This window comes from Manis pentadactyla, chromosome 2, assembly GCF_030020395.1.
Source record: "Manis pentadactyla isolate mManPen7 chromosome 2, mManPen7.hap1, whole genome shotgun sequence".
Lineage (NCBI taxonomy): Eukaryota > Metazoa > Chordata > Mammalia > Pholidota > Manidae > Manis > Manis pentadactyla.
In genome coordinates this window covers 126,397,738-126,422,297 of record NC_080020.1, presented here as the reverse complement: position 1 = coordinate 126,422,297, position 24,560 = coordinate 126,397,738, and the positions used below count along the sequence as shown (strand labels likewise).

The 24,560-nt window shown below is 35.2% G+C and overlaps 1 protein-coding gene across 4 annotated transcripts in view; it reads right to left on the bottom strand.

Annotated features, from left to right (window-relative positions):
* The window catches only part of CDH18 (cadherin 18), a 1,060,019-nt gene that overhangs the window by 49,243 nt on the left and 986,216 nt on the right, over positions 1–24,560 (bottom strand). For all 4 annotated transcript variants that reach the window (XM_036896722.2, XM_057496160.1, XM_036896723.2 and 1 more), the window contains one exon: positions 11,416–11,552. In XM_036896722.2, coding sequence (XP_036752617.2) covers positions 11,416–11,552 — 137 coding nt within the window. The remainder of the gene's footprint in view (positions 1–11,415; positions 11,553–24,560) is intronic.

The window sequence follows — 24,560 nt, the reverse complement described above, 5'->3', positions numbered from 1 at the left end:
GGTCACTATCCTTGAAAAAAAAACAAATGCACTTCATCATCCATGAGCGCAGCATTGATTTATTCCAAGTGAAGGATGGATGTGAAGATATGTTCAAAACAGTTTAACTACAGCAACATATTTATAAAATACCCTGAACTTTTTTAATTGTCTCATTTTTCTTCTAAATTGCAATATATTTTTAGCATATCACTTTTATCAAGTCTCAGGAAAACTTTAAACTTAAACTGCACAAATCCTGCATCCATTATGTACTTATATTATATATTTTGGTGTAATATTTGGATAAATTACATAGTTACAATGACAAGTTTAACAGGCTTGAAATGGAACTCAAGAACAGAGAGTTTGTACTTCGGCCAGGAAATAGCAACTGATACCAGGCTCACCTACTGTCCTAAATGGCTATAACACTAACAAAATTTTTGAAGCTGTTCTCAGATATTGGGAAGCAGACAGTGGAAAATTATGTTCCTCAAGGGAAGAGAGACACATGGGTGTTACCCAGGATTCCTTCCAGCTTTGATAACACATTTATCTTGACCAAGTGCTGTATATCCAGGAAGTTTGTTATATTCCAGGAAGTGGTGTATATCCCAGGCTGGGTGTTTAACACTTAAAAACCTAAAAATCAATGAATATACCCATCCTCCCTAGTCCATTCTTGGGTTCTGTGATTCTGCTGCTGTTTTGTTCCTTCAGTTTTTCTTTGTTCTTTTACTCCACATATGAGGGAAATCATTTGATACTTGTCTTTCTCCACCTGGCTTATTTCACTGAGCATAATACCCTCTAGCTCCATCCATGTTGCTGCAAATGGTAGGATTTGTTTTCTTCTTATGGCTGAATAATATTCCATTGTGTATATGTACCACATCTTCTGCTGATGGACAGTGACTGTAATGGGGTGTGTGTAGGGGACTTGGTGAAGGGGGGAGCCTGGTAAACATAATGTTCTTCCTGTAATTGTAGATTAATGATAACAAAATAACAAAAAAAATCAATGAATATAATTTACTACACACACATTAATTATTTCAATGGATGCAGAAAAAGTTAACAATACATAATACCTGTTTTTGATTTAATGAGGAGAAAAGTAAGCTTTTATCAAACTAAGAACAGAACAGACTTCCTCAGCCTGAATAATTATACTAAAACCTACAACTATCATGGTTATTAGTGAAAGACTGAGTGCTTTAACCTAAGGATCAGATAATAGTTAGGAATACATGCTCTCAGCTCTTCTGAACATTTTATTAAAGGTTATACAGTGTAATTAAACAAAAAAAGAAAAAAGTGTTATGTCAATTGTAAAGTAAGAAACAATTTATCTTTCTTCACAGACTGCATGATCATTCACATAGAAAATACAGATAATCTATAAAAAGCTGTTAGAATATGAGAGTTAGTAATAGTCCAGGATACAAGTTCATATTAACATGAATTTCTATAAAAATACAAATTAACATTTAAATATCAAATTTATATTACATAAAAAAGTGACCAAATCACATATGCACAATATATGTATGCTGAAATCTCAAAATATTTCTAAGAGAAATTTTAAATACCCAGATAACTGGAAACATATGTTCATCGATAAAAGACTCAAAATTTTTGAAATGTCCATTATTCTAAAATTGAACTTCCAGTCTATGCAATACCAAGCAAAATCCTAGCTTACACTGTTGAAGAATTGACAAGCTGACTGTAAAACTTATATTGAAGAAAAGTGCCTTAAATTAGTCCAAATAATTCTGGAAAAAGAAGACAACTTTTGAACTCACATTCTCTGATTTAAAGTGTTACTATGTTACCACAATAATCAGTAAAATGGGATTCGTATTGGATTATCTATGTTTATTGATATATATGCATATATATAATTTTGATATATATCATATATAATTTTGGATCAGAATACAAGTTTTGGATTGGGACATGCCTAATCGTGTGTGTGTGTGTGTGTGTGTGTATACACACACATATATATGGTTAATGTGTGTGTATATAATATATACATTTATATACGTTGTTACTGGTATGTAGACAAGAGATTTCAGAAATTAGAGATTTCAGAAATTAATCAAAATATAAGTGCTCAAGTGGTAGTGGACAAAGTTGCTATGATACCTAAATGGAGAAACAATAGCATTTATAACAAATAGCAGTTCCATTGGAAATTCATATGTAAAGTAAAATAAACTTGACCTTTACCTCTTATCTTATACAAAATGGGACTCAAAGTAAACTATAGACCAAAACATAAACCCTTACTTTGGATAAATATTTTATCAATCTGTGTTTAGCAAATAATTCTCTAAAATGTGTTCAGATTCATATATAAGATAATAGAACAACTATTCTGCAACAAAAAATTTCAAGTAACATAGAAGCTGAGCCTTTAGGACAGTTGTATAACTTTGGATCAGAATACAAATGTATTTTAAAGTGGAATTTTTCTGCATAGAATGAAATGTATTGATTAAGAGAGCTTTAACTCACATCAACATATACACTCATTTCTGGATCATTCATTGATGATTTCAATGAGTGGAGATTTGGGGAGGAATCCAGCAATACAGTGAGATAGAACCAGTGAAGGACAAAGAGAATCTAGAGAATATTGTGTCCTTAAGTCAGAGAAAGAACCTGTGTCTTGCCAAATATTGTTACTTTGTTGAGCAAATGAAATAATGAGAAATATACTTTAGATTTTGCAGTATGGACGACAAGCATAGTCTTGGTCAAGTAGGAAAGATGAGTTTTTTTAGAGTGGAATTTTAAGGAACACTGGAATAGTGCAGACTGTGAATACAGACAACTCTTTCAATTTGTTTTCAGTAAAGGGAATGGGATAGTAGAGTCGTACCTGGGGGAAAGCACTAGATCAAGGTGAGTTTTCTGTTTTTGTTTGCTTGAGTTAATTGTACTTTTAGATATGAAATAAAGTTAATTTTTGAGAACAGAATAATTATGTATCAGGGAAAACGGAGACGTAGGAAAGAGGAGAAATAGTTGGCAGTGCAGCTTCTTAGAGTAGGCAAGAAGGACAGGATTCAGGGCATACAGAGAGGGGTGCTCACAACATGACATGGAGAATTCATTCACAGTAATGTGAAGGAAGCCAGACTGATGGGGACTAATGCCTCTAGGACAGTTAGGTTGGTAGATGTGAAGGCAGGAAACTGTGGAAACCCCTGCCTGATTGTTCGTATTTTATATGTCATTAGAAAAGCAAGATTATCCGATGCATGAAAGGAAACTGGAAGAGGTATAGGAAATTTGGGGAGAGAGAAAAACTATAAAATAAATATCTAACAGTGCTGTATGTAATTGCTTAAGTTATTTGAGTTTCTTTTGAATACACAAATTTGTTCGAATTCTTCCAGAGTTAAATAGTAAGATTGGGATAGTGCCATTAGCAAGCTCTCAAATATATCAACATATTATGTAAAAAAAACAAATAAAAATAACAGAATGTAGTGTATATTTTAATTGCCTCACCAAACTTCTCCCCATGAGCCAAACCTGAGAGTTTTGAATGGAATTCATAATGAGTAAAGAGAAAAATATGGAACTTGATGGCCTTGAGCCAATGTTGATAACCCCATACCTTTTGCCATAATAATCAATCCAATCGCGGACACACTGCATATATTAAATACAATGTTTAAAGTAGGTGAGTTGGTTAAAAGACATCAGTTAAAAAATGGCTTAATTGGAACAGTGTTTCTAATGGTTATACAAAGTGACAGTATCTCATCCTAGATGTGAATGAGAATGAACTGTACCCTAATTTGAAATGACAGCTGTCCTGTTGATGTAACAGAAGCTAACACAGTATTTGTTGCTTGTTCCTATAATATGGCAACACTAAAGCAAAAGGTAAGGAAAGCAGGAATCAGTAAAAGAAAACTCACAGAGAAAAAGAGATAGAAACCTGATCAAAGTAAGCCTAAAGCCCAAATTACCTATGAACTTTAAAGGTACATGGGCCAATAACTTTCTTTCAAATCTTAGAATAAATTGAATGTTTTGAGGGTATTTTGTAGTAACCTGTTACATGGCAATAGGTAACAAATGCACTGACATATACATGTATAAACAAATATTTCAGAAATTTTATTACTTTTGATCATTGGTTAAAACAATGCCAATTTCTTTGTATGCTCTTCCCCTGTGTGCTAAGACAAAAGTGCCAGTTAGGATTCTATTGTGTGCTAAGGGAAATTGCTAATATGAACGTATTTGTGGAAAGCAAATTTCATATATCAAAAGAAGCACACTGACAGTAGCAAAAATAATGTGTAGAAGCTAAAGGTACTTAAAACCACGCACATTTCAGTAATGGAATTTTGTATTGTTAGATGGAGCTGCTAACAAAAATTAATTTCAAATTAAAGGCAGCAAGGAATGAGTTCATCAGACCTATATTTAATTTTTGTCACCTAAAGGTAACAGTTGGATAAGATTTGAAATGCACCTAAAGGTAACAGTTGGATAAAATTAGGTATCTAATCTATGAATATGTTTGCATGAGAATTGAGGAGAAAAGCAAGGAAGATTCAATGAATAAAGCACATGGAAACATTAGTTTCTGGACTGGGTTATGAATATAAGCTATTTAGAGAAAAAGTGCCACAGAGACCTAAGGTGAATATTACACCAGTGCAGACTTAAAATGCAGTTGCTGTTTAATTTGTGAAGTCCGGTGAGAGCACAATCTTTTGGACTCTTCAGAATTACGAAGTAGCGTCTCCCTGTCTTTGGCTCCTTTGCAAGCAAAAATGATAGGGTCCCCTTTGGGTGTATAGATCAGGCACAATAAGCTCTCACATTCAGTGCACAGAAAAGAATAGGCTATTTTAGGTACAATAAGAAATATATCGTTTAGCAGACATTGAATTATGTAGTGAGTGATGAAGTTGTTGGACAGTGAAGGCAGGGAAAATATGAGGGTTAGAGAACATTCATGTATTTAATAATTTTGTTAACCAAGTTCTCTGTGTCTGGAAATAGTAAATTAAGAATGCTATGATACGCAAAGGTAAAATAAACCTAGACTGATTCCTAGACCTGAGATGTTTGCAATCTACTAGGGTGAAAAATATTACAATAGAATGTGATAGAGCTATATTTAATGCTAATAAGTGATAAGTGCTATATTTAAGGCAGGCATAAAGTTAGAGTTTAGAAGGGAAGGAGCTGTAAAATTTCCTGAGAAGTTGAGAAAGATTTCACAGGTGTCATGACATATGAAATAGTTCTTAAGAGAAAATAATGTTTGTAAAATAGAACAAACTAAGAAGGCATTGAGAGAAGAAAGGAATATAAAATCATGAATGAGCAGGGTCTATTTGTGGGTCTGTGACTAACAGCATGATATACATTTTTCAAAGGATTAAGCAGAGAACAGAGAGGACAAGTTTTACAAAGAATAACCACATATATCCTATATGGAATTTGTTTCATAGGCATTCAGGATGTGTGTGTGTATGCATGTGTGGTGTGTGTCTGCTTGCGTATGGGATAAGTACTAAATAGAACTATAACACAAACAAAAATGTGTTTGGAAACAATGTTTCTTAAACCTAATTTACATTTGATCACAAAGGTCGGTGGTTTTCAAACTTTAGCATGCATGAGAATCATCTAGAGGGTCTAATAAACCCCAAGATACTGGGCTATAAACCCATTTCTAATTCACAGTGTAACCAGATACTTGGTCAAACATTTTTCTGTATATTTCTGTGAGGGTGTTTTTAGATAAGATTAACATTTAAACTGGTAGACTGACTAAAGCAGATTGTTCTCCATAATGTGAGTGGGCTCATCCAATCAGTTGAAGACGTGAATAGAACAAAAGGCTGACCCTTCCTTGAATAAGAATGAATTATTTTGCCTTACAGACTTTAACTAAGATATTGGTTTTTCCTGAGTCTGGCTTTAAACTTGACCACGGGGATTTTGGACTTCTCAGCCCTCATAATTACATGAGCCAATGCCTTATAAAAAAATCTCTGTTGGTTCTGAATTCTATTGGTTCTGTTTTTTCTGTGGAAACCTGACTTACAGGTACAGTGTATATATACTTTCCTTAAACACTTATAGAGGAAACAGAATGCAGACTAACCTTTAGTCATCCTTCACCTCAAGACAGCATCCATGCTTCATTCTTTCTATGAAACCTTCACTGATCCTCTTACAGAGATTAAACAGTCATGGTTTCATGTTTCTCTAACCCCCTAAAAACCTTATTGTCAGGTAATTATCCCTAATATAATTATTTGCTTACCTTGTCTTATGCATTAGACTCAAATTCTTCAAAGGCAAAATAATGTCCTCAATATCCTTAGGGCCTAAAATACCACATATCTTAACAAGTATTCTTTATTAACATACTCTGAGTTAATTAATGTATACTTTATGATAGAGATGATAAGTATATCATACCAGAGCACCGGAATAGTAGTTACAAAAGTAAAATATTTCCAAGAGGAAAAAGAATGATTAATATAATCAAATATCACAAAGAATATGAGGGGAAATAAGAAATGAAAAGTACTCACCAGATTTAACTATTAAGAAGTAATGACCATAAGGTCAATTTCTGAAAAGCAGTGGGGATAAAAATATACATTATTCTTGCGTGAGGCACTAATAAGGAAATGGAGGGAGATAGGAACTGCTTACTTGGAAAAATATATTGAGAACGATTTATTGATGCTTATGAGCGCCACTGTTTTATGAGGGAGTCATGAAAGGAAAATAAGCCACAGTATACAAGTTTGAAATAATATTTATTTCCAATAAAAAGAATAAGTTTCCCAAATTTTTACAGATATCTAGGACCATGGAAGGCAAAATTCTAAAGATAACAGCCACAAGGTTCCTGTCCCTTAGTTACTCAACCAAACCCCAATGTAGGTACTGTTGTGAAAGGATCTTACAGATGTAACTGAAGTCCCGAATCAGTTGACCTTAAAATACAGAGATTTTCTGGGTGGACCTGACCCAATCATGTGGACATCAGTGAAAGCAGACACTTTCCGGAGCTGGTAGCAGAAGAGGAAGTCAACGAGATTCAGAGACTTGACACACTGTTGCTTGTGTGCTCTGTATTCCAGAGAACTACAGGCTCCTTAGAAACTTATCTTAGGAAAATTTCAAAAAATCATTTTAACTGTAAATAACAATGTCAAAAGAACGAGAGTACAAGACACAAACTGGAGGAAAATACTTGCAATATTCACATCTCATCAAGAATTGTTTTCCCAAACATACAAAGAACTAACTTTCAAAATTCAGCAATAAGAAAATAAAACAAACAAAAATTATCTTATTAAAAATGGGCCAAGGACCTTAACAAATGTCTCATCAAAGAAGATGTACAGACTGCAAATAAGCACATGAAAAGTTAACAGACATACATGGCATCAGAAAAATGCAAATTAAAATAACGTGAAATGCTACTATAAATCTATTATCAGAGTGGCCCAAGTTGGGAAACACTGACAACAAACATCAAATGCTGGAAAGGATATAGAACAATAGGTCCTCTCACTCACGCAAAACGGTATAGCCATTTTGGAAGACAGTTTTTCACAAAACTAAATTTACCCATACCATATGATCTAGTAATTGCATGCCTTGGTATGGAGCACACAAGGGTGTTTATAACAGCTTTATTCATCATTGGCGAAATGTGGGAGCAAGCAAGATGTCCTTCAGTGGGTAAATGTATACATAAACTGTGGTGCATCCAAATAATGGATGATTTTTGAGTGCTGAAAAGAAATGAGCTATCAAACCATGAAAATACATGGAAGATCCTTAAATGCCTGTTACTAAGTGAAGAAGCCAGCCCAAAAGGCTACATTCTGTATGATTCCAACTATATGACATTCTGGAAAAGGCAAAAATACAGAGCCAATACAAAGATGAGCACTTACCTGGGGTCAGGGTGGGGAGAGAGGGATGAATACTTGGAACACAGAGGGTATTTAATGCAGAAAAAATTATCTGTAACTGACTCTATAATGATGAATATACATTATACATTTGTCTAAACCAATAGAATACAAAGTGTAAACCCCAAATTAAACTCTAGACTTTGGGTGATTATGATGTGTCAATGTAGGTTCATAAATGATAACAAACATACCAGTCTGGGGCATGATGTTAATAATGGGGGACACTATGCATCTGCAGGTAATTTGGGAAATCTCTGTACCTACCTCTCAATTTTCTTGTGAACCTAAAACTGTTCCAAAAAAATAAAGCCTTTAAAAAACTCTGGTTCAAAAAAAGCTTCTATTACATTTCCAAAACACAATATGCTAGAAAATACTTTGATAACAGAGTTGATGTTGAGGTCAAGGTTAACAAAGATTTGTACATGGAAGGGCTCCCCACAATAAAACAGGCACTTGGGCCAAGAAACCAGTGCATAATCAGTACATGAATATACTTTCTAAATGGTCTCCCAATATGGCTAGAACCTTAAGTGGTGCTCATTTATTCTATATACTGTTTAGGATTAAATTATTTTTTAGTAATGCTCATTGAACTGTCTCTAAGACTTTTTATTACCAACTATAAAATTTAGGATAATTTGATCTACTATACTATTTTACTTAATAGATATGTACTAGTATTTCCCATATGAAGTACTAGAAAATAATAAAAGAAAAAAAGTGTACTTTGGAAGCATATGTTAAAGATGTTCATGGTATACATGAACTCATGTATATTCATAACTTAGTTTCCAATTGATGTAACTATTATTTGGGCTGAGGTGAGACTTAGAAGCTATCTCAAGTATGGTTGGTTTCTGATTGAAATATCTCTGGAGTTAAACCTGAAGGAAGTTATTTTAAAATAAGCTCCTATTTTTATTTGACAAATATCATTATCTCCAGGGATTCTTCCCTCCCATCTTCTGTATGTGGAGATGATCCCAATAACTACACAATCTTTTCTGAATCTTTTCAATGTCCTCATCACTTCTTGGATATATTAATCCATTCATTCCTTTATTTTTCAACTAATTTTCAATTAGCTCTTAACATTTGACAGTCATTTAACTGTCATTATTTGACTAAGAATATGCAATTGTACACCTAATCTGGCTACGTTGAAAATGAAACTTAACCAGAATGATCATAAATGAATCCAATTATGTATTCTTTATAACTCTCACTTAAAAGTAATTAGTGAGTGCTTATTTTCAAAGAGAGTATTATGTTGAAAAAATATCTAAATTAAAAGCACTTGAGGTAATTTTGCAGATGTAAAAACATGAAAAATTCAGGTAGAATAAAAAAGACTGGAGTAGTCTAATTATTGATTTGAAATTAAGAAAATTATAGAAGTGCATAAATCACAAGGAGCTATCACCCCATACTCACTAGAGTAGGTATAATATAATATAATAATATATAATATATAATATAATATGTTAAAATATAATAATAAATATTGGTAACAATATAGAGAACTTAGAACCCTCATACAGTTTCCCTATGATTCAGAAGTCTCATTCTTACATATATACACAAAAGAAAACATGTCTGCACAAAAATTATACATTAATGTTCACAGCATTATTATTCATATTAGCCAAAAAGTGGGAACTACTTAAGTGTTTATCTAGGGATGAATGGATGAATAAAATATGATATATCCATACAATGGGATATTTTTTAGCCGTAAGAAGGAATGAAGTACTGATATATGCTACAGTGTGGATGAACTATGAAAACATTATGCCAAATGAAACAAGCCAGGCAGAATGAAACAAGCCAGGCAGAAAGGACCACATATTGTATGATTCTTTTATGAGAAATGCTGATAATGGGCAAATCTATTGCTATAGACAGAATGTTTATATTTCCCCCAAATCCTTATGTTGAAGCCTAAGCCCCAGTTAATGGTTTTAGGAGGTGGAGCCTTTGGGAGGTGATCAGGAGGTGATTCATGGGGGTGGAGCCTTCATGAGTGAAATGAGTGCCCTTCTAAGAGACCACAAAGCACCCCCTTGTCCTTCTGTTGTGTGAGGACACAGAAGATGGCCATGTATGAACTAAGAAGTGCTCCCCCACCAGGCACCATATCCCTTGATGTTGGACTTCCTAGACTCTACAACTCTGGGGAATAAATATTTGTTGTTAAAAGCACCCAGTTTATGGCATTTTATTAGAGCTGCCTGAACAGACTAAGATATCTATAGAAATGGAAACTGGATTAGTGGCTTTCTGGTTTTCAGTATGAGGAAGGGCCACCAGAGAATGAGGACTATGGGTACAGGATTTCACTTTGGAGTAATAAAAATGTTCTAAAATTGTGGTGATGGATGCACAGCTCTGTGAATATACTAAAAGCCATTGAACTGTATACTTTAAAAAGGTGCATTTTACTGTATGTACAATATATCTAAAGGAAGGTTTAAAAAAATTAATGTTTTATACCCTAAGGCCAAAAGACAGAAAGAGCATAATTTCATTTTATATAACACTATTTTCTAATGTGAAGTATTTCTAATTGCTAACATATTTATTGTTCTCTCAGGAATACACTGAAATCTTTCCCAAATGCATATACAATTTTTCTATATGATTCTAAACTTGGGGTAACTGGTATCTTTGATTTATTCTCCATATGTAAAGAAAGACTTCATTGTGATGACAGTAGAACTGCTTAGCACTCTATTCTACTTTTATGTGAACCCGGTCCCATATAACTTTCATATCAATTATCTCTGAGGTCAAAATCAAAAGCATAAATATCAATTATCTCTGCGGTCATTATGCTTTTTGTTTTCCTGAAGTTAAGGTGTTTATTGTAATGAAATATTCTGGATGAGGAGAGAGCAAGAGTCTTCCCAGCTGTATCTCATTCTATTCTTAAAGAGAGTTCAGACCTGCCTGTTGAAATTCCAAGAATTATTATTTTACTGTAAGTTTTCTAAAGGTTAAGGGAAGCTTGAGGAGGGCTGTTATATTGATAAAAGTATTCAATTACAATGTTCTTTTTTTCCTTCCTAACTATCGCATATAAAATACCCTTCTTCTAACTCCATGATGGCTTAAGTAAGGCATAAGCATATGACAAAACAAGTCTCAGGATTAGAAGATGAATGGAATACTTTGACTCAAGGATGAAGACAAAGTGATCTGCGATGCCAATTTTCCACCACTATGCTTGGATTAAAGTAAAGTAAATGGTATAAGATTTATTCACTGCATTTGACAATAAGTAACTGCACATAACACATTCTGGGCATTCTGCTAGATCCTGGCATAACAAATAAAAATGGTAAAAGCCCTCCTATGCCCAAGAAAATCTCAATATACATCTCCAGGTACCAGTGACATCTTTTTCTATGATAAATAAGGTAAAATACTTTACCATTTTCTGAAGCAGCAACTGTGATGTTGTACCATGGAGTTTCTTCTCTATCGAGAACCTTTGTAGTCTTAATGGTTCCAGTATTTGCATCAATGTTGAAAAATCTGTCATCCTCAGCATTGTAGTCTATGAAGTATCTAAAGAAAAAAGTAAATAAATCCTCTTTGCTTGATACTATAGTAAAGAAAAAACTGAACTAAGGGCACTATTCGATTAAATATTCAAATATTTACATGTTTATTTTTAATTTCCATATTTAGCTCTTAAGATTTGCTTGACACCTTACATTTGCATAGTATAGACATCAGTTATTTTCATCTGTCAGCCTTTATTAATGTTTAGTTCAATCACTAAATCAAAACTAATTTAAAACCAAATTTCAAAACTACAATAATAGATAGTAGAAACACAGGAATTAATAAGGGAGAGAGAAAAAAAATAACTTTGCAAAGTCTATAATGTATTGGAAGAAAGAAAAAAAAACTAAAATTTTAATGAAACTCCTCATTACAATATATACAAAAGTTATAGGATAGTAGGAGTTGTGAGTGATTAATTTACCTTAGAGTTTCATTATAATTGAGGCTTGAAGATAAATATAAAATGAAAAATAAAGCATTTCAATTAATTACCATTCTATCTCCATCACCTAGCTCCCTTGTTCAGATAATGGTAACAATTAAGGGGAGGTAGGTTGCTTTATTGGCCACAAATCTTCCCTCTGCAATTCGTGAGATTTTCCAGGATTCTCTCATATGTGGTTTGGCCTCCAACTTACTGTGGCAATAGAATGAGTTTAAAGTAATAGGGTTGTGTTCCATGTTTGGGCCTAGGTTTCATGAAACTTTGCATATATCTTCTTAAGCTCTGTCACTGCCATAAGAAGAACATGTCACTAGTCCACTTGTCCCAAAAGGAAAATGAGCAACAAAGAGTCAGCGTTGTCCCAGTGCAGATTCCCCATTCTAGAGGAGAGCTTCCCAATCAGAGAGCACATGGGTGATTGACTCACTGGGAATGAGCAGAGCTGGCAAACAAAAGCCAGGCCAGCTCAGCTGATCCTCAGCTAACTCAGGACACATCCATTACATTATAAACTAGTTTTTCTATGCCCCTGAGTTTTGGGGTTTTCCATTGTTCAGCAAGTTAATTAACATAAATAACATAGTAAGCAATCGTATGTTCTAGCACGGTTCCAAATTTTTTCTATAACTATTTAAGGAAGGAAAAAGTGTTTTCTCCTCTCCTTAAGACTCTAATCCTTCTCCTGTCTTTCTTAATCTCAGCTTAACATTTCGTCTAGATCTCACAGATACAAACGAAATGATTGTGTGAAAAGTACTAGGGGAAGGATGCATGAAACACAGAGAACCAAAATGCAAAGACACAAATTAAAGATAAACATGACTTGGTTTAAAAACAAATGTATGTTTCAATGTGGCTAGGCAAAATCAAAGAGGTGGATGGCCAGAGGGAAGGACAAATAAGCAAAAGGTAGGACATGAAAAAGTTTTCTTACTTTTTTAGTAAATGCAGTGGGAAAACTTTAAACTAAGAAATAACACATCTATTCATGTTCTGGAAAAATCACAGTAACTATTGCAAAGCTTGAACTATAGAAAGTTAAAAACAATGATTAAACAAAGGTGGAGAACAAGAAGGAAATGGAAAGAGTATATTGGACACAAACCATAGACATTTTTGTTGGAGTAGCACAGTAAAGGGGAGAAAATACAAATAGCTCAATTTGTGTGTCTTGTGTGTGTTTGCTCTACCATGTAATTGATGAGCCTATTTACTGAGCTGGATAAAGAGGTAGGGAAAAAGCTCCCTTGAGAGAAATATAATTTTGGAGAAATCAATGATTTTGACATGTTATGCCTTAGATTCCAGTTGTATACATGTGTAGCATTAAAAGCAGAGAATTAGATGTGGGTGTGGAGTTCAAGCATGTTTTTTGAATAAGAAATGTAAATTTGATATATAGCAACCTAAATTTAAGGTAATGGGAACAATATAGTCTCATCTAGGAGAGAATTATCAGAGAGAATTAAGTTAAAGATTGAGTATTACAGCACCCAAACTTTTGAGTCTAAATCAGTCCAGCATCTGTATAAGAGTGTGTGCTAGCAAAAGGAGAGGAATGGCCCAGGGCAGGAGATAAAACTCGGAGTGATGGGACAGAGAAGCCAAGAAAGGAGAGTGTTTTAAGGATACAACTATAGTGAATTCTGTTAAGTTTAGTAAGGTTAGTAATGGCCAATTGAATTAGGCAAGATGGACATCACTGGTTAATCTGAAAAGAGTAGTTTCAAAAAAATATGAAAGGATGAGAGTTTTAGCAGATTTAAGAGTATATTGAAGGTGAATAAATGAAGCCCACAAGTCATGGCGCTTTACTGGTTATCTTTACCTGAGAATGGAGATGATAAAGATGCTGACTTATGGGCTCAGACAAGTGTTCAGCAAATTTTGTTTTCTGATATAGAAAATACTAAGCACTGTCTTTGCTGAGGGTAATGATCCTTAAGAAAGAAAGGAGTATCTGAAAAAGGCAAAATTCCTGAGAAGGTGAGCAGGATTGGGCCCCAGAGCACAAATATAGGCATTTCCATTGAAAATAACGGATACTTCTTCCATTTTAGCATGAGGTAAGTCTCAGAAGTTGGGAAAGTATATAGAATAAATGATTATTGTGATGGAAATATTGCAAAATTCTTCACATTTTCTGGAACAGAATGTAAATGTAATTGAAATACAATTCCATGCCTCTAATAGGCCTAATGTGTTAACAGAGCGTGTAACACATATTGATAAGGTGTGAAACGTTATAACCACCTGGGGGTACATATGCACAAACATGGCAGAAAACACTAACAGTCAAGCAGATCAAGACAATAGAGTATCCCAAGAAATTCAGGAGCCCGTTTAGTGCAAATAACACCTAAAAGAGACAAAATATATCACTTATAACTGTGCGATCAAGGAAAGGAACTGACTTGTTCATCAATTTTTCTAATAATAACTATATGTTACTTAAATAATTTGATTGATATTAATTAAATAAAGTTCAACATGAAAAAACCATGTAAACAGGAAGAATCACATGCCCAGAATGAAGGCTGAACTGCTTAAGACTTGTGAGAAGTCTTATCACATTCTTTAGAATGTAACAGCGCCTGAAGTTAGTTGACGTTAACTTCAACAAAACTTCCATTTTCGGGTATTCCAAGAACAGCAGTTTTGGTATCTGAAAGTTGGACCTCAAATCGAAACATATTATTCAACATCAAAGTTTGGGCAGCGGCTATCAGAAGAGCTGAGATGACATGTTCACAATGCACCTCAGTGAAATACAGCAGAACATGTGCCATTTAAGAAATCTGGTCACTTCTGCACTGTCTTTCTGGAAGAAAATGGGCTTTCTTCTGTTTATAAGCTAAATTAAGACTCTGAAAAATGTGCACTGTCTTTAGCAGAGAAATCCCGTCTCTTTTAGGCAGTACACAGAGCTTTCTTCTGTAAGTGCTAGTAATAATGCTTACATACTTTTAGAATAAATATGCTTTTTATTTGAATTAAAAAACAAAACCTATGTTCAAATATTTTTTTAAATGGAAGGTATAATGTGAGGCATGTGTCCTCAGACTCCTGTTATTTACTCCTTTGTTTTCTCTGTGCCCTAACTCCCTTGGGAAATCTACACCGTAGGTGAAATATCAGCAGGGTGCTTGGCTCCAGAGTCTTACTCATGGAATTGCAATTGAATTTCAACTCAAGTAGAACTAAACAGTTCTGCTTAACTACCCTTGGATTTCTGCCCAGCAATAGAACAGAAACTCAGAAAAAGAGAAAAGAGAAATGCGAGAGAAAAGAAACCATTCTAAACTATTTTGGGGTAATTACAGAGAATTATTCAATGATAGTTAAAATTAAGAAATGATATTGGTCCATAAAATTGTTTATTAAACAAACAAAAAAAGATATAGAAATATTATCAGGTAAGTTTTCAAAACACTTGCATAATAAAATACATTTTTACTTACTTTCATAGCTTAAAAAATTAACATATCTTAATACTTTATGAACTTATATGTAGATAATTCGAGTTTTTACAAATGCAAATATTAATTTGACATTTTCAGGGATATCCAAGCAAGTGTAAAATCGAGTATTTGTCTAGGTTATATATGTCTTAAATTAAGATAAATGATGAAACATGAGAAATCAGAGTTTTGTATTATTTTACATGTTCTGGTCCATAGCTATCAAATGTGAATCAGTATAAATTAAGGCTTAGAGTATACATAAACTGCAGAAGATATTTAAAGACATTCCTCAAATTCTACTTTCCCCTTTAACAGAAGACTATTATTGGGAAGATACGTGAGGATGAGAGAAAACACATGAGTTATTTACAAATGCAACCCAAAAAAGATTAAGGTATCATTGATATACACTCTTATGAAGGTTTCACATGAAAAGCATTGTGGTTACTGCATTCACCCGTATAATCAAATCCCTCCCCACCCCACTGAAATCACTGCCCATCAGTGTAGTAAGATGCCACAGAGTCACTCTTTGTTTTCTCTGTGCTACACTGTCTTCTCGGTGAACCCCCCCACACCATGTGTACTTATCATAATACCCCTCAGTCCCCTTCCCCCTCCCTCTCCACCTACCATCCCCCACCCTTCCTCTTTGGTAACTGCTATAAATATTAGTTCATTAAATACTTAAAACAACTGCATGAGGTAGGTATTATTAATAGCTCGTTCCTACAGAGGAGGAAATTGAGGCACAGAGCACTGAAGAATTTTGTCCAACATCAAGGGGCTCCTTAGTGCAGCAGATTAAAATACAATCTAAACCCATTAAGTAATATTTATAAGCTCCTTTTTAACAAGTATACACTATTTGAAGCATTATCAATTCATTCAAAAAAATATTTATTTGAAGGACTACTAAGAAGGAACAAGAGATATTTAAAAGAAAGGAAATAGCAAAACCTGAGAATTATTTAATCATATAATTTAGTTAGGGAAACAAGTAGGCATAAATGGAAAAGAAAAGAAATCTCTGCAAAATAATGTGATCGATGCTCAAGAGAGTTGAAAATCAGAAGTCAGAGTAAAATTCTAGTCAATAGAAGCCTTCAGGGAAGAGGTGGTTTTGATCAGTCTTAAAGAATGAGTAACAGGAGAGGTGTTCATTAGAGATTATCTAGAAAGTAGGAAATTTAACTATGTCATATGAGAGAGAAGGGTATGAGAGAGAAAAAAAGAGAGATAAATATCATAAATTTAATTTCAGATGTGGAGTGGCATTTTTCAGACTACTGTCTGATATCGGCTACTAGATTAGTAAGAGAAAAAGAGAGGAAGAGGAGACTCATGCTGTAGGCAGTGGGTAGGATGCTCACAGAAGCTTCCTCCTTACTCATACTAAACCTCTGGTGAATATCACCACTCCTACACACAGTGCTACACTTGAGTAATAAGGCCTTACTGTAAAATAAAATATTCTTAGGTGAGGGATGAAGACTGATTCCATAATATCATCAATTAAACCAATGAGAGAATATAACTCCTCTATTTGTAGAAGTTCTGTCTTGAGGTGCCTGGTGGGGAAAGTTCAACTCAGTGTATTTTGTAGGTTAAAATGTATAGATAGGCTCTTGAAGATACAAAGGGAGGAAAGAAGAATGCAAAGGGAAGTTTACCAAGAACAAATTTCCCAATTCAGTTATGTTAGTGGTAACAACTTCTTTAGGCCATTGAAAACCACCTACAGTTTTCTCTGTGTATTATAAAATGTGGATCTTAGCCTTGATTTATTCAGAATGCAAAGATGAATTCTATGGAAATTTATTTCTGAATAGATATGTATAAAAATGATTTTGAGCTGTAGCAAGAGGATTAACACAGGTTTAGAAAGCAAAGAAGTGTGTGATGGTATCACAGTTAAATCGCTTACTAGCTCTATGGCCTTAAGCAATGTGTCACCTCTCAGAGCTTTCTTTGTAAGCAAAGTGGAGATACTACCCACATCATAATTTTAATATTATTGTGAGGATTAAGTGAGATATTATATGAAAGTATTGTAAGCTTGAGTATCAAATGATAGGTCTCAATAGATAATTACCATGTATTTTAATATCTCTTAGGAAAGTTTTCACTCTTTTTTTTCCCTTGGAATCATTGGGGTTATTATGATGAGAAAGTTTGCACAAAAAATAGTGCTGTTTTTTGTTGCTGTTGTTCTGTTTTGTTTTGTTTTTATGGCAAAGCACTGCAAACACAGTGGGATCTGAATAAAGATTACTAATGAATGAACACATATTGCCATACAAATAGCATGAACTGCTATAACCTTTACTTCTGCAAACATTTTATAGAAACCATTAGGCCATTAAGTCATCATGTTTTACTTATCGACAGCAGTATGTGTTCATATAGAAATAAATGTTTAATAGATTAATAATATTATATTTTATTCATATTGCTAATATTATGTTTGACGTTTGTTAAATTCATTCAGGAAATGAAGTTTTTTAGAGTGTGTGTTTATCTTACTTTTTTATCATTGAGAGATTTCTAAACATTGACAAGAAGAAATAATTTACACTTTACACAGTATTTTATTGAACTCATAGTTCTAGAAATCATTTTATGATGTAATATGATTATCATTTTTTTAAAGCCCATCTTTTAGACTTCAGGTTGAATCTAAGAAAAAAATGGTCACTCCATAGTACAACTAGTTAAAGCTTTGGACCAATCTATGACGTGTGTGGCCAAGAGGGTTAGTATGGCAGAGAAAATGTTGAGGCAGATTCAAGGGTTATTCATATATGATGATAATGACACCCTGTTACATCCCTATCACCACCATATGTTCACTACATCTGCATGAAATAAGTGTCAAGATACCATCTATACTAAATACTACTTAGGAAGTTGTATGATCAATGGTCAAAAAAATGTTGCTTATGAAAGATTGATAATCTCCTGGTTATAGGCTGCAGAAAATTCAATGAAGCTTGTACAAACTCAATTTGTCCAGTAGTCCTCAAGAGCCTTTTAACTGGGCCAGCCCACTATGAAAATCCTAATTGCGCACTGGCAGATAAATGGCACATTGCATTTAGAAGAGAAAATCTTGCAAAATTGCATAGTAATTTACAAATATGGGTTATAATTTTTATTCCCACAACTCTCTGTTCTGTTATACAATATAGGCACCATTTCATATTTCTAGTAAAAATGTTTTAATGCAATGGGAAGGGTGAAAAGAAAATGCATTACATTACAATAGGATGAAAATTCATTGTTCAAATTAGAATTTATGCACCATCAAATATGAAGACAAGTTATAACCATAGCCAACAGTCAACCTCAATTATGATTACCTTTATTAAAGTATTTTCTTCAACAAAAGTTAAAGCTACTTTAAACAAATGGCCCAATTCATCGTTTGGCACTCAATTTCTCTTTGATTATAAAGGCATAGATTCAAGATAATCATTATGTTAAAGTGCATTGGAAAAGTTGCTTTTATTTGAATAAGAAAATTTCAGTCTCAGAGGCACTTACTATTTGCATTATAGTCTATCTATTTCACTGTAAGAAATTACTATAAAACGTATGCAATGGATACCTATTTTTCAGTGATTTACTTGAAGAAACATCAGTTGACTTAAAATATAAGAGACCTTTTTCAGTTGTCACACTCTAGATACTTACAGTTACAGAATGACTGGTAACAAATTTATTTGAGATTTTGCCTCCCAAACAGCTGTTTTTGTAAGTTTTACTGGCTATGATCAATAGATGGGATCAAGTTTCATCAATATACACCCTATGGGATATTACAACAGCTTGGCCTCAACTTTAACAAAAAGTCCCACACTGGTAGTATAGCTCAGATTCATTAAAAGATTTGAAGTCTCCTTATTTCACTTCAGGGATGCAATTTATTCCATAAGTTGTGCATCCAGAAAATAATCTTTCATTAAAAAAAAGAAACAACACAGGAGGTGGAGCCAACATGGCAGCGTGAGTAGGACAGTGGGAATATCCTCCCAAAAACATATATACTTTTGAAAATACAACAAACACAACTAGCAATAAAAGAGAGACCAGAAGACGCAGGAGAGTGGCCAGACTGCAGCTACACCAGCGAGAACCCAGCGACTGGTGAAAGGGGTAAGATACAAGCCCCGGCCCGGCGGGACCCGAGCACCCCACCCCCCAGCTCCCAGCGGGAGAACAATAGGCAGAGCGGGAGGGAGACCGAGCCCAGGACTGCCGAACACCCAGCCCCAGCCATGCGGGCCAGAGCGCAGACACAGTACGTGCCCAGGGGTCCCTGGATACTGGGGAAACAGGGAGTAAGACCTCTGAGCGGGTGCCGAAGCTGATGCCCCTGAGACAAAGAAAAGCGGGGGCTTTTTGAAAGTCTTAAAGGGACAGGGACTTAACAGCTTGACGGAAACAACCCAGGTCACAGTACAGCAGCTGGAAATTACAGGGAAAACCGGGTGCACTAACCCCCTGGGAAACAGCTCTGAGACCTCTCACGGAGGCAAACAGTCAAGCAGCGCCCCCATCCATTACCCCACCGGGCGCTGCGAAAGCAGAGAAGCAGCCTGAGACAAATTCCGCCCACAGAAAGGGAAATTTCTGACTTCCGGCCAGGCAAGACACAAAGACCCACTCTACACGCAATTACCCAACACAAGCCACTAGGGGTCGCAGTTGTCCCAGTAAAGAAAGGCCAGTAGCAAGTGAAAATTTTGGCCCTCTCAGCTGACAGTCAATAGCACCTATCAACATGAAAAGGCAAAAAAATATGATCCAGACAAGACTAACCCAGACAGCTTCGACATCTGCTACATCTTCCCCTGAGAAGGAATCTGGGGAGATAGATTTAGCCAGTCTTCCTGCAAAAGAACTCAAAACAAAAGTCATAACCATGCTGATGGACTTGCAGAGAAATATGCAAGAACTAAGGAAGGAGAATTCAGAAATAAAACAAGCTCTGGAAGGACTTCAAAACAGAATGGACGAGATGCAAGAGACCATTAATGGACTAGAAAACAGAGAACAGGAACGCAGAGAAGCTGATGCAGAGAGAGATAAAAGGATCTCCAGGAATGAAAGAATTTTAAGAGAGCTGAGTGACCAATCGAAAAGGAACAATATAAGAATTATAGGTATTCCAGAAGAAGTAGAGAGAGAAAAGGGGATAGAAAATGTCTTTGAAGAAATAATTGCTGAAAATTTCCCCAAACTAGGGGAAGAAATGGCCTCTCAGACCACAGAGGTACACAGAACTCCCATGACAAGGGATCCAAGGAGGGCAACACCAAGACACATAATAATTAAAATGGCAAAGATCAAAGACAAGGACAAAGTATTACAGGCAGACAGAGAGAAAAAAAAGGTTACCTACAAAGGAAAACCCATCAGGCTATCATCAGACTTCTCAACAGAAACCCTACAGGGAAGAAGAGAATGGCATGATATACTTAATGCAATGAAACAGAAGGGCCTCGAACCAAGACTACTGTATCCAGCACGAATATCATTTAAATATGAAGGAGGGATTAAACAATTCCCAGAGAAGCAAAAGTTGAGGTAATTTGCCTCCCACAAACCACCTCTAAAGGGCATCCTACAGGGACTGCTCTAGATGGGAGCACTGCTAAAAAAAGCACACAACAAAACACCCAACATATGAAGAAGGGAGGAGGAGGAATAAGAAGGGAGAGAAATAAAGAATCATCAGACTGTGTTTATAATAGCACAACAAGCGAGTTAAGTTAGACAGTAAGATAGTAAAGAAGCTAACCCTAAACCTTTGGTAACCACAAACTTAAAGCCTGCAATGGCAATAAATTCATACCTTTCAATAATCACCCTAAATGTAAATGGACTGAATGCACCAATCAAAAGACACAGAGTAATAGAATAGATAAAAAAGCAAGATCCATCCATATGCTGCTTACAAGAGACTCACCTCAAACCCAAAGATGCGCACAGACTTAAAGTCAAGGGATGGAAAAAGATATTTCAAGCAAACAACAGAGAGAAGAAAGCAGGTGTTGCAATTCTGGTATCAGACAAAACATACTTCAAAATAAAGAAAGTAAAAAAAGACAAAGAAGGACATTACATAATGATAAAGGGCTCAGTCCATCAAGAGGATATAACCATTATAAATATATATGCACCCAATACAGGAGCACCAACATACCTGAAACAAATATTAACAGAACTAAAGGAGGAAATTGAATGCAATGCATTCATTCTAGGAGACTTCAAAACACCACTCACTCCAAAGGACAGATCCACCAGACAGAAAATAAGTAAGGACACAGAGGCACTGAACAACACACTAGAACTGATGGACCTAATAGACATCTACAGAACTCTACATCCAAAAGCAACAGGATACACATTCTTCTCAAGTGCACATGGAACATTCTCCAGAATAGACCACATACTAGGACACAAAAAGAGCCTCAGTAAATTCCAAAAGATTGAAACCCTACCAACCAACTTTTCAGACCACAAAGGCATTAAACTAGAAATAAACTGTTCAAAGAAAGCAAAAAGGCTCACAAACACATGGAGGCTAAACAACACGCTCCTAAATAATCAATGGATCAATGACCAAATCAAAATGGATATCCAGCAATATATGGAAACAAATGACAACAACAACACTAAGCCCCAACTTCTGTGGGACACAGCAAAAGCAGTCTTAAGAGGAAAGTATATAGCAATCCAAGCATATTTAAAAAAGGAAGAGCAATCCCAAATGAATGGTCTAATGTCACAATTATCGAAATTGGAAAAAGAAGAACAAATGAGGCCTAAGGTCAGCAGAAGGAGGGATATAATAAAGATCAGAGAAGTAATAAATAAAATTGAGAAGAATAAAACAATAGCAAAAATCAATGAAACCAAGAGCTGGTTCTTCGAGAAAATGAACAAAATAGATAAGCCTCTAGCCAGACTTATTAAGAGAAAAAGAGAGTCAACACAAATCAACACTATCAGAAATGAGAAAGGAAAATTCACGACGGACCCCGCAGAAATACAAAGAATTATTAGAGACTACTATGAAAACCTATATGCTAACAAGCTGGGAAACCTAAGAGAAATGGACAACTTCCTAGAAAAATACAACCTTCCAAGACTGACCCAAAAAGAAACAGAAAATCTAAACAGACCAATTACCAGCAACGAAATTGAAGCGGTAATCAAAAAACTACCAAAGAACAAAACCCCCGGGCCAGATGGATTTACCTCAGAATTTTATCAGACATACAGGGAAGACATAATACCCATTCTCCTTAAAGTTTTCCAAGAAATAGAAGAGGAGGGGATACTCCCAAACTCATTCTATGAAGTTAACATCACCCTAATACCAAAACCAGGCAAAGACACCACCAAAAAAGAAAACTACAGACCAATATCCCTGATGAACGTAGACGCAAAAATACTCAACAAAATATTAGCAAACCGAATTCAAAAATACATCAAAACCATCGTACACCATGACCAAGTGGGATTCATCCCAGGATGCAAGGATGGTACAACATTCGAAAGTCCATCAACATCATCCACCACATCAACAAAAAGAAAACAAAAACCACATGATCATCTCCATAGATGCTGAAAAAGCATTTGACAAAGTTCAACATCCATTCATGATAAAAACTCTCAGCAAAATGGAAATAAAGGGCAAGTACCTCAACATAATAAAGGCCATCTATGAGAAACCGACAGCCAACATTATATTGAATAGCGAGAAGCTGAAAGCATTTCCGCTGAGATCGGGAACTAGACAGGGATGCCCACTCTCCCCACTGTTATTTAACATAGTACTGGAGGTCCTAGACACGGCAATCAGACAAAACAAAAAAATACAAGGAATCCAGATTGGCAAAGAAGAAGTCAAACTGTCACTATTTGCAGATGACATGATACTGTACATAAAAAACCCTATAGACTCCACCCCAAAACTACTAGAACTGATATCGGAATACAGCAAAGTTGCAGGATACAAAATCAACACACAGAAATCTGTGGCTTTCCTATATACCAACAATGAACCAACAGAAAGAGAAATCAGGAAAACAACTCCATTCACAATTGCATCTAAAAAAATCAAATACCTAGGAATAAACCTAACCAAAGAAGTGAAAGACTTATATTCTGAAAACTACAAGTCACTCTTAAAAGAAATTAAAGGGGACACTAACAGATGGAAACGCATCCCATGCTCATGGCTAGGAAGAATTAATATCGTCAAAATGGCCATCCTGCCCAAAGCAATATACAGATTTGATGCAATCCTTATGAAACTACCAGCAACATTCTTCAATGAACTGGAACAAATAATTCAAAAATTCATATGGAACCACCAAAGACCCCGAATAGCCAAAGCAATCCTGAGAAAGAAGAATAAAGTAGGGGGGGATCTCACTCCCCAACTTCAAGCTCTATTATAAAGCCATAGTTATCAAGACAATTTGGTACTGGCACAAGAACAGAGCCACAGACCAAGGGAGCAGACTAGACAATCCAGACATTAACCCAGACATATATGGTCAATTAATATTTGATAAAGGAGCCATGGACATACAATGGCGAAATGACAGTCTCTTCAACAGATGGTGCTGGCAAAACTGGACAGCTACATGTAGGAGAATGAAACTGGACCATTGTCTAACCCCATATACAAAAGTAAACTCAAAATGGATCAAAGACCTGAATGTAAGTCACGAAACAATTAAACTCTTGGAAGAAAACATAGGCACAAACCTCTTAGACATAAACATGAGTGACCTCTTCTTGAACATATCTCCCCGGGCAAGGAATACAACAGCAAAAATGAACAAGTGGGACTATATTAAGCTGAAAAGCTTTTGTACAGCAAAAGACACCATCAATAGAACAAAAAGGAACCCTACAGTATGGGAGAATATATTTGAAAATGACACATCCGATAAAGGCTTGACGTCCAGAATATATAAAGAGCTCACACGCCTCAACAAACAAAAAACAAATAACCCAATTAAATAATGGGCAAAGGAACTGAACAGACGGTTCTCCAAAAAAGAAATACAG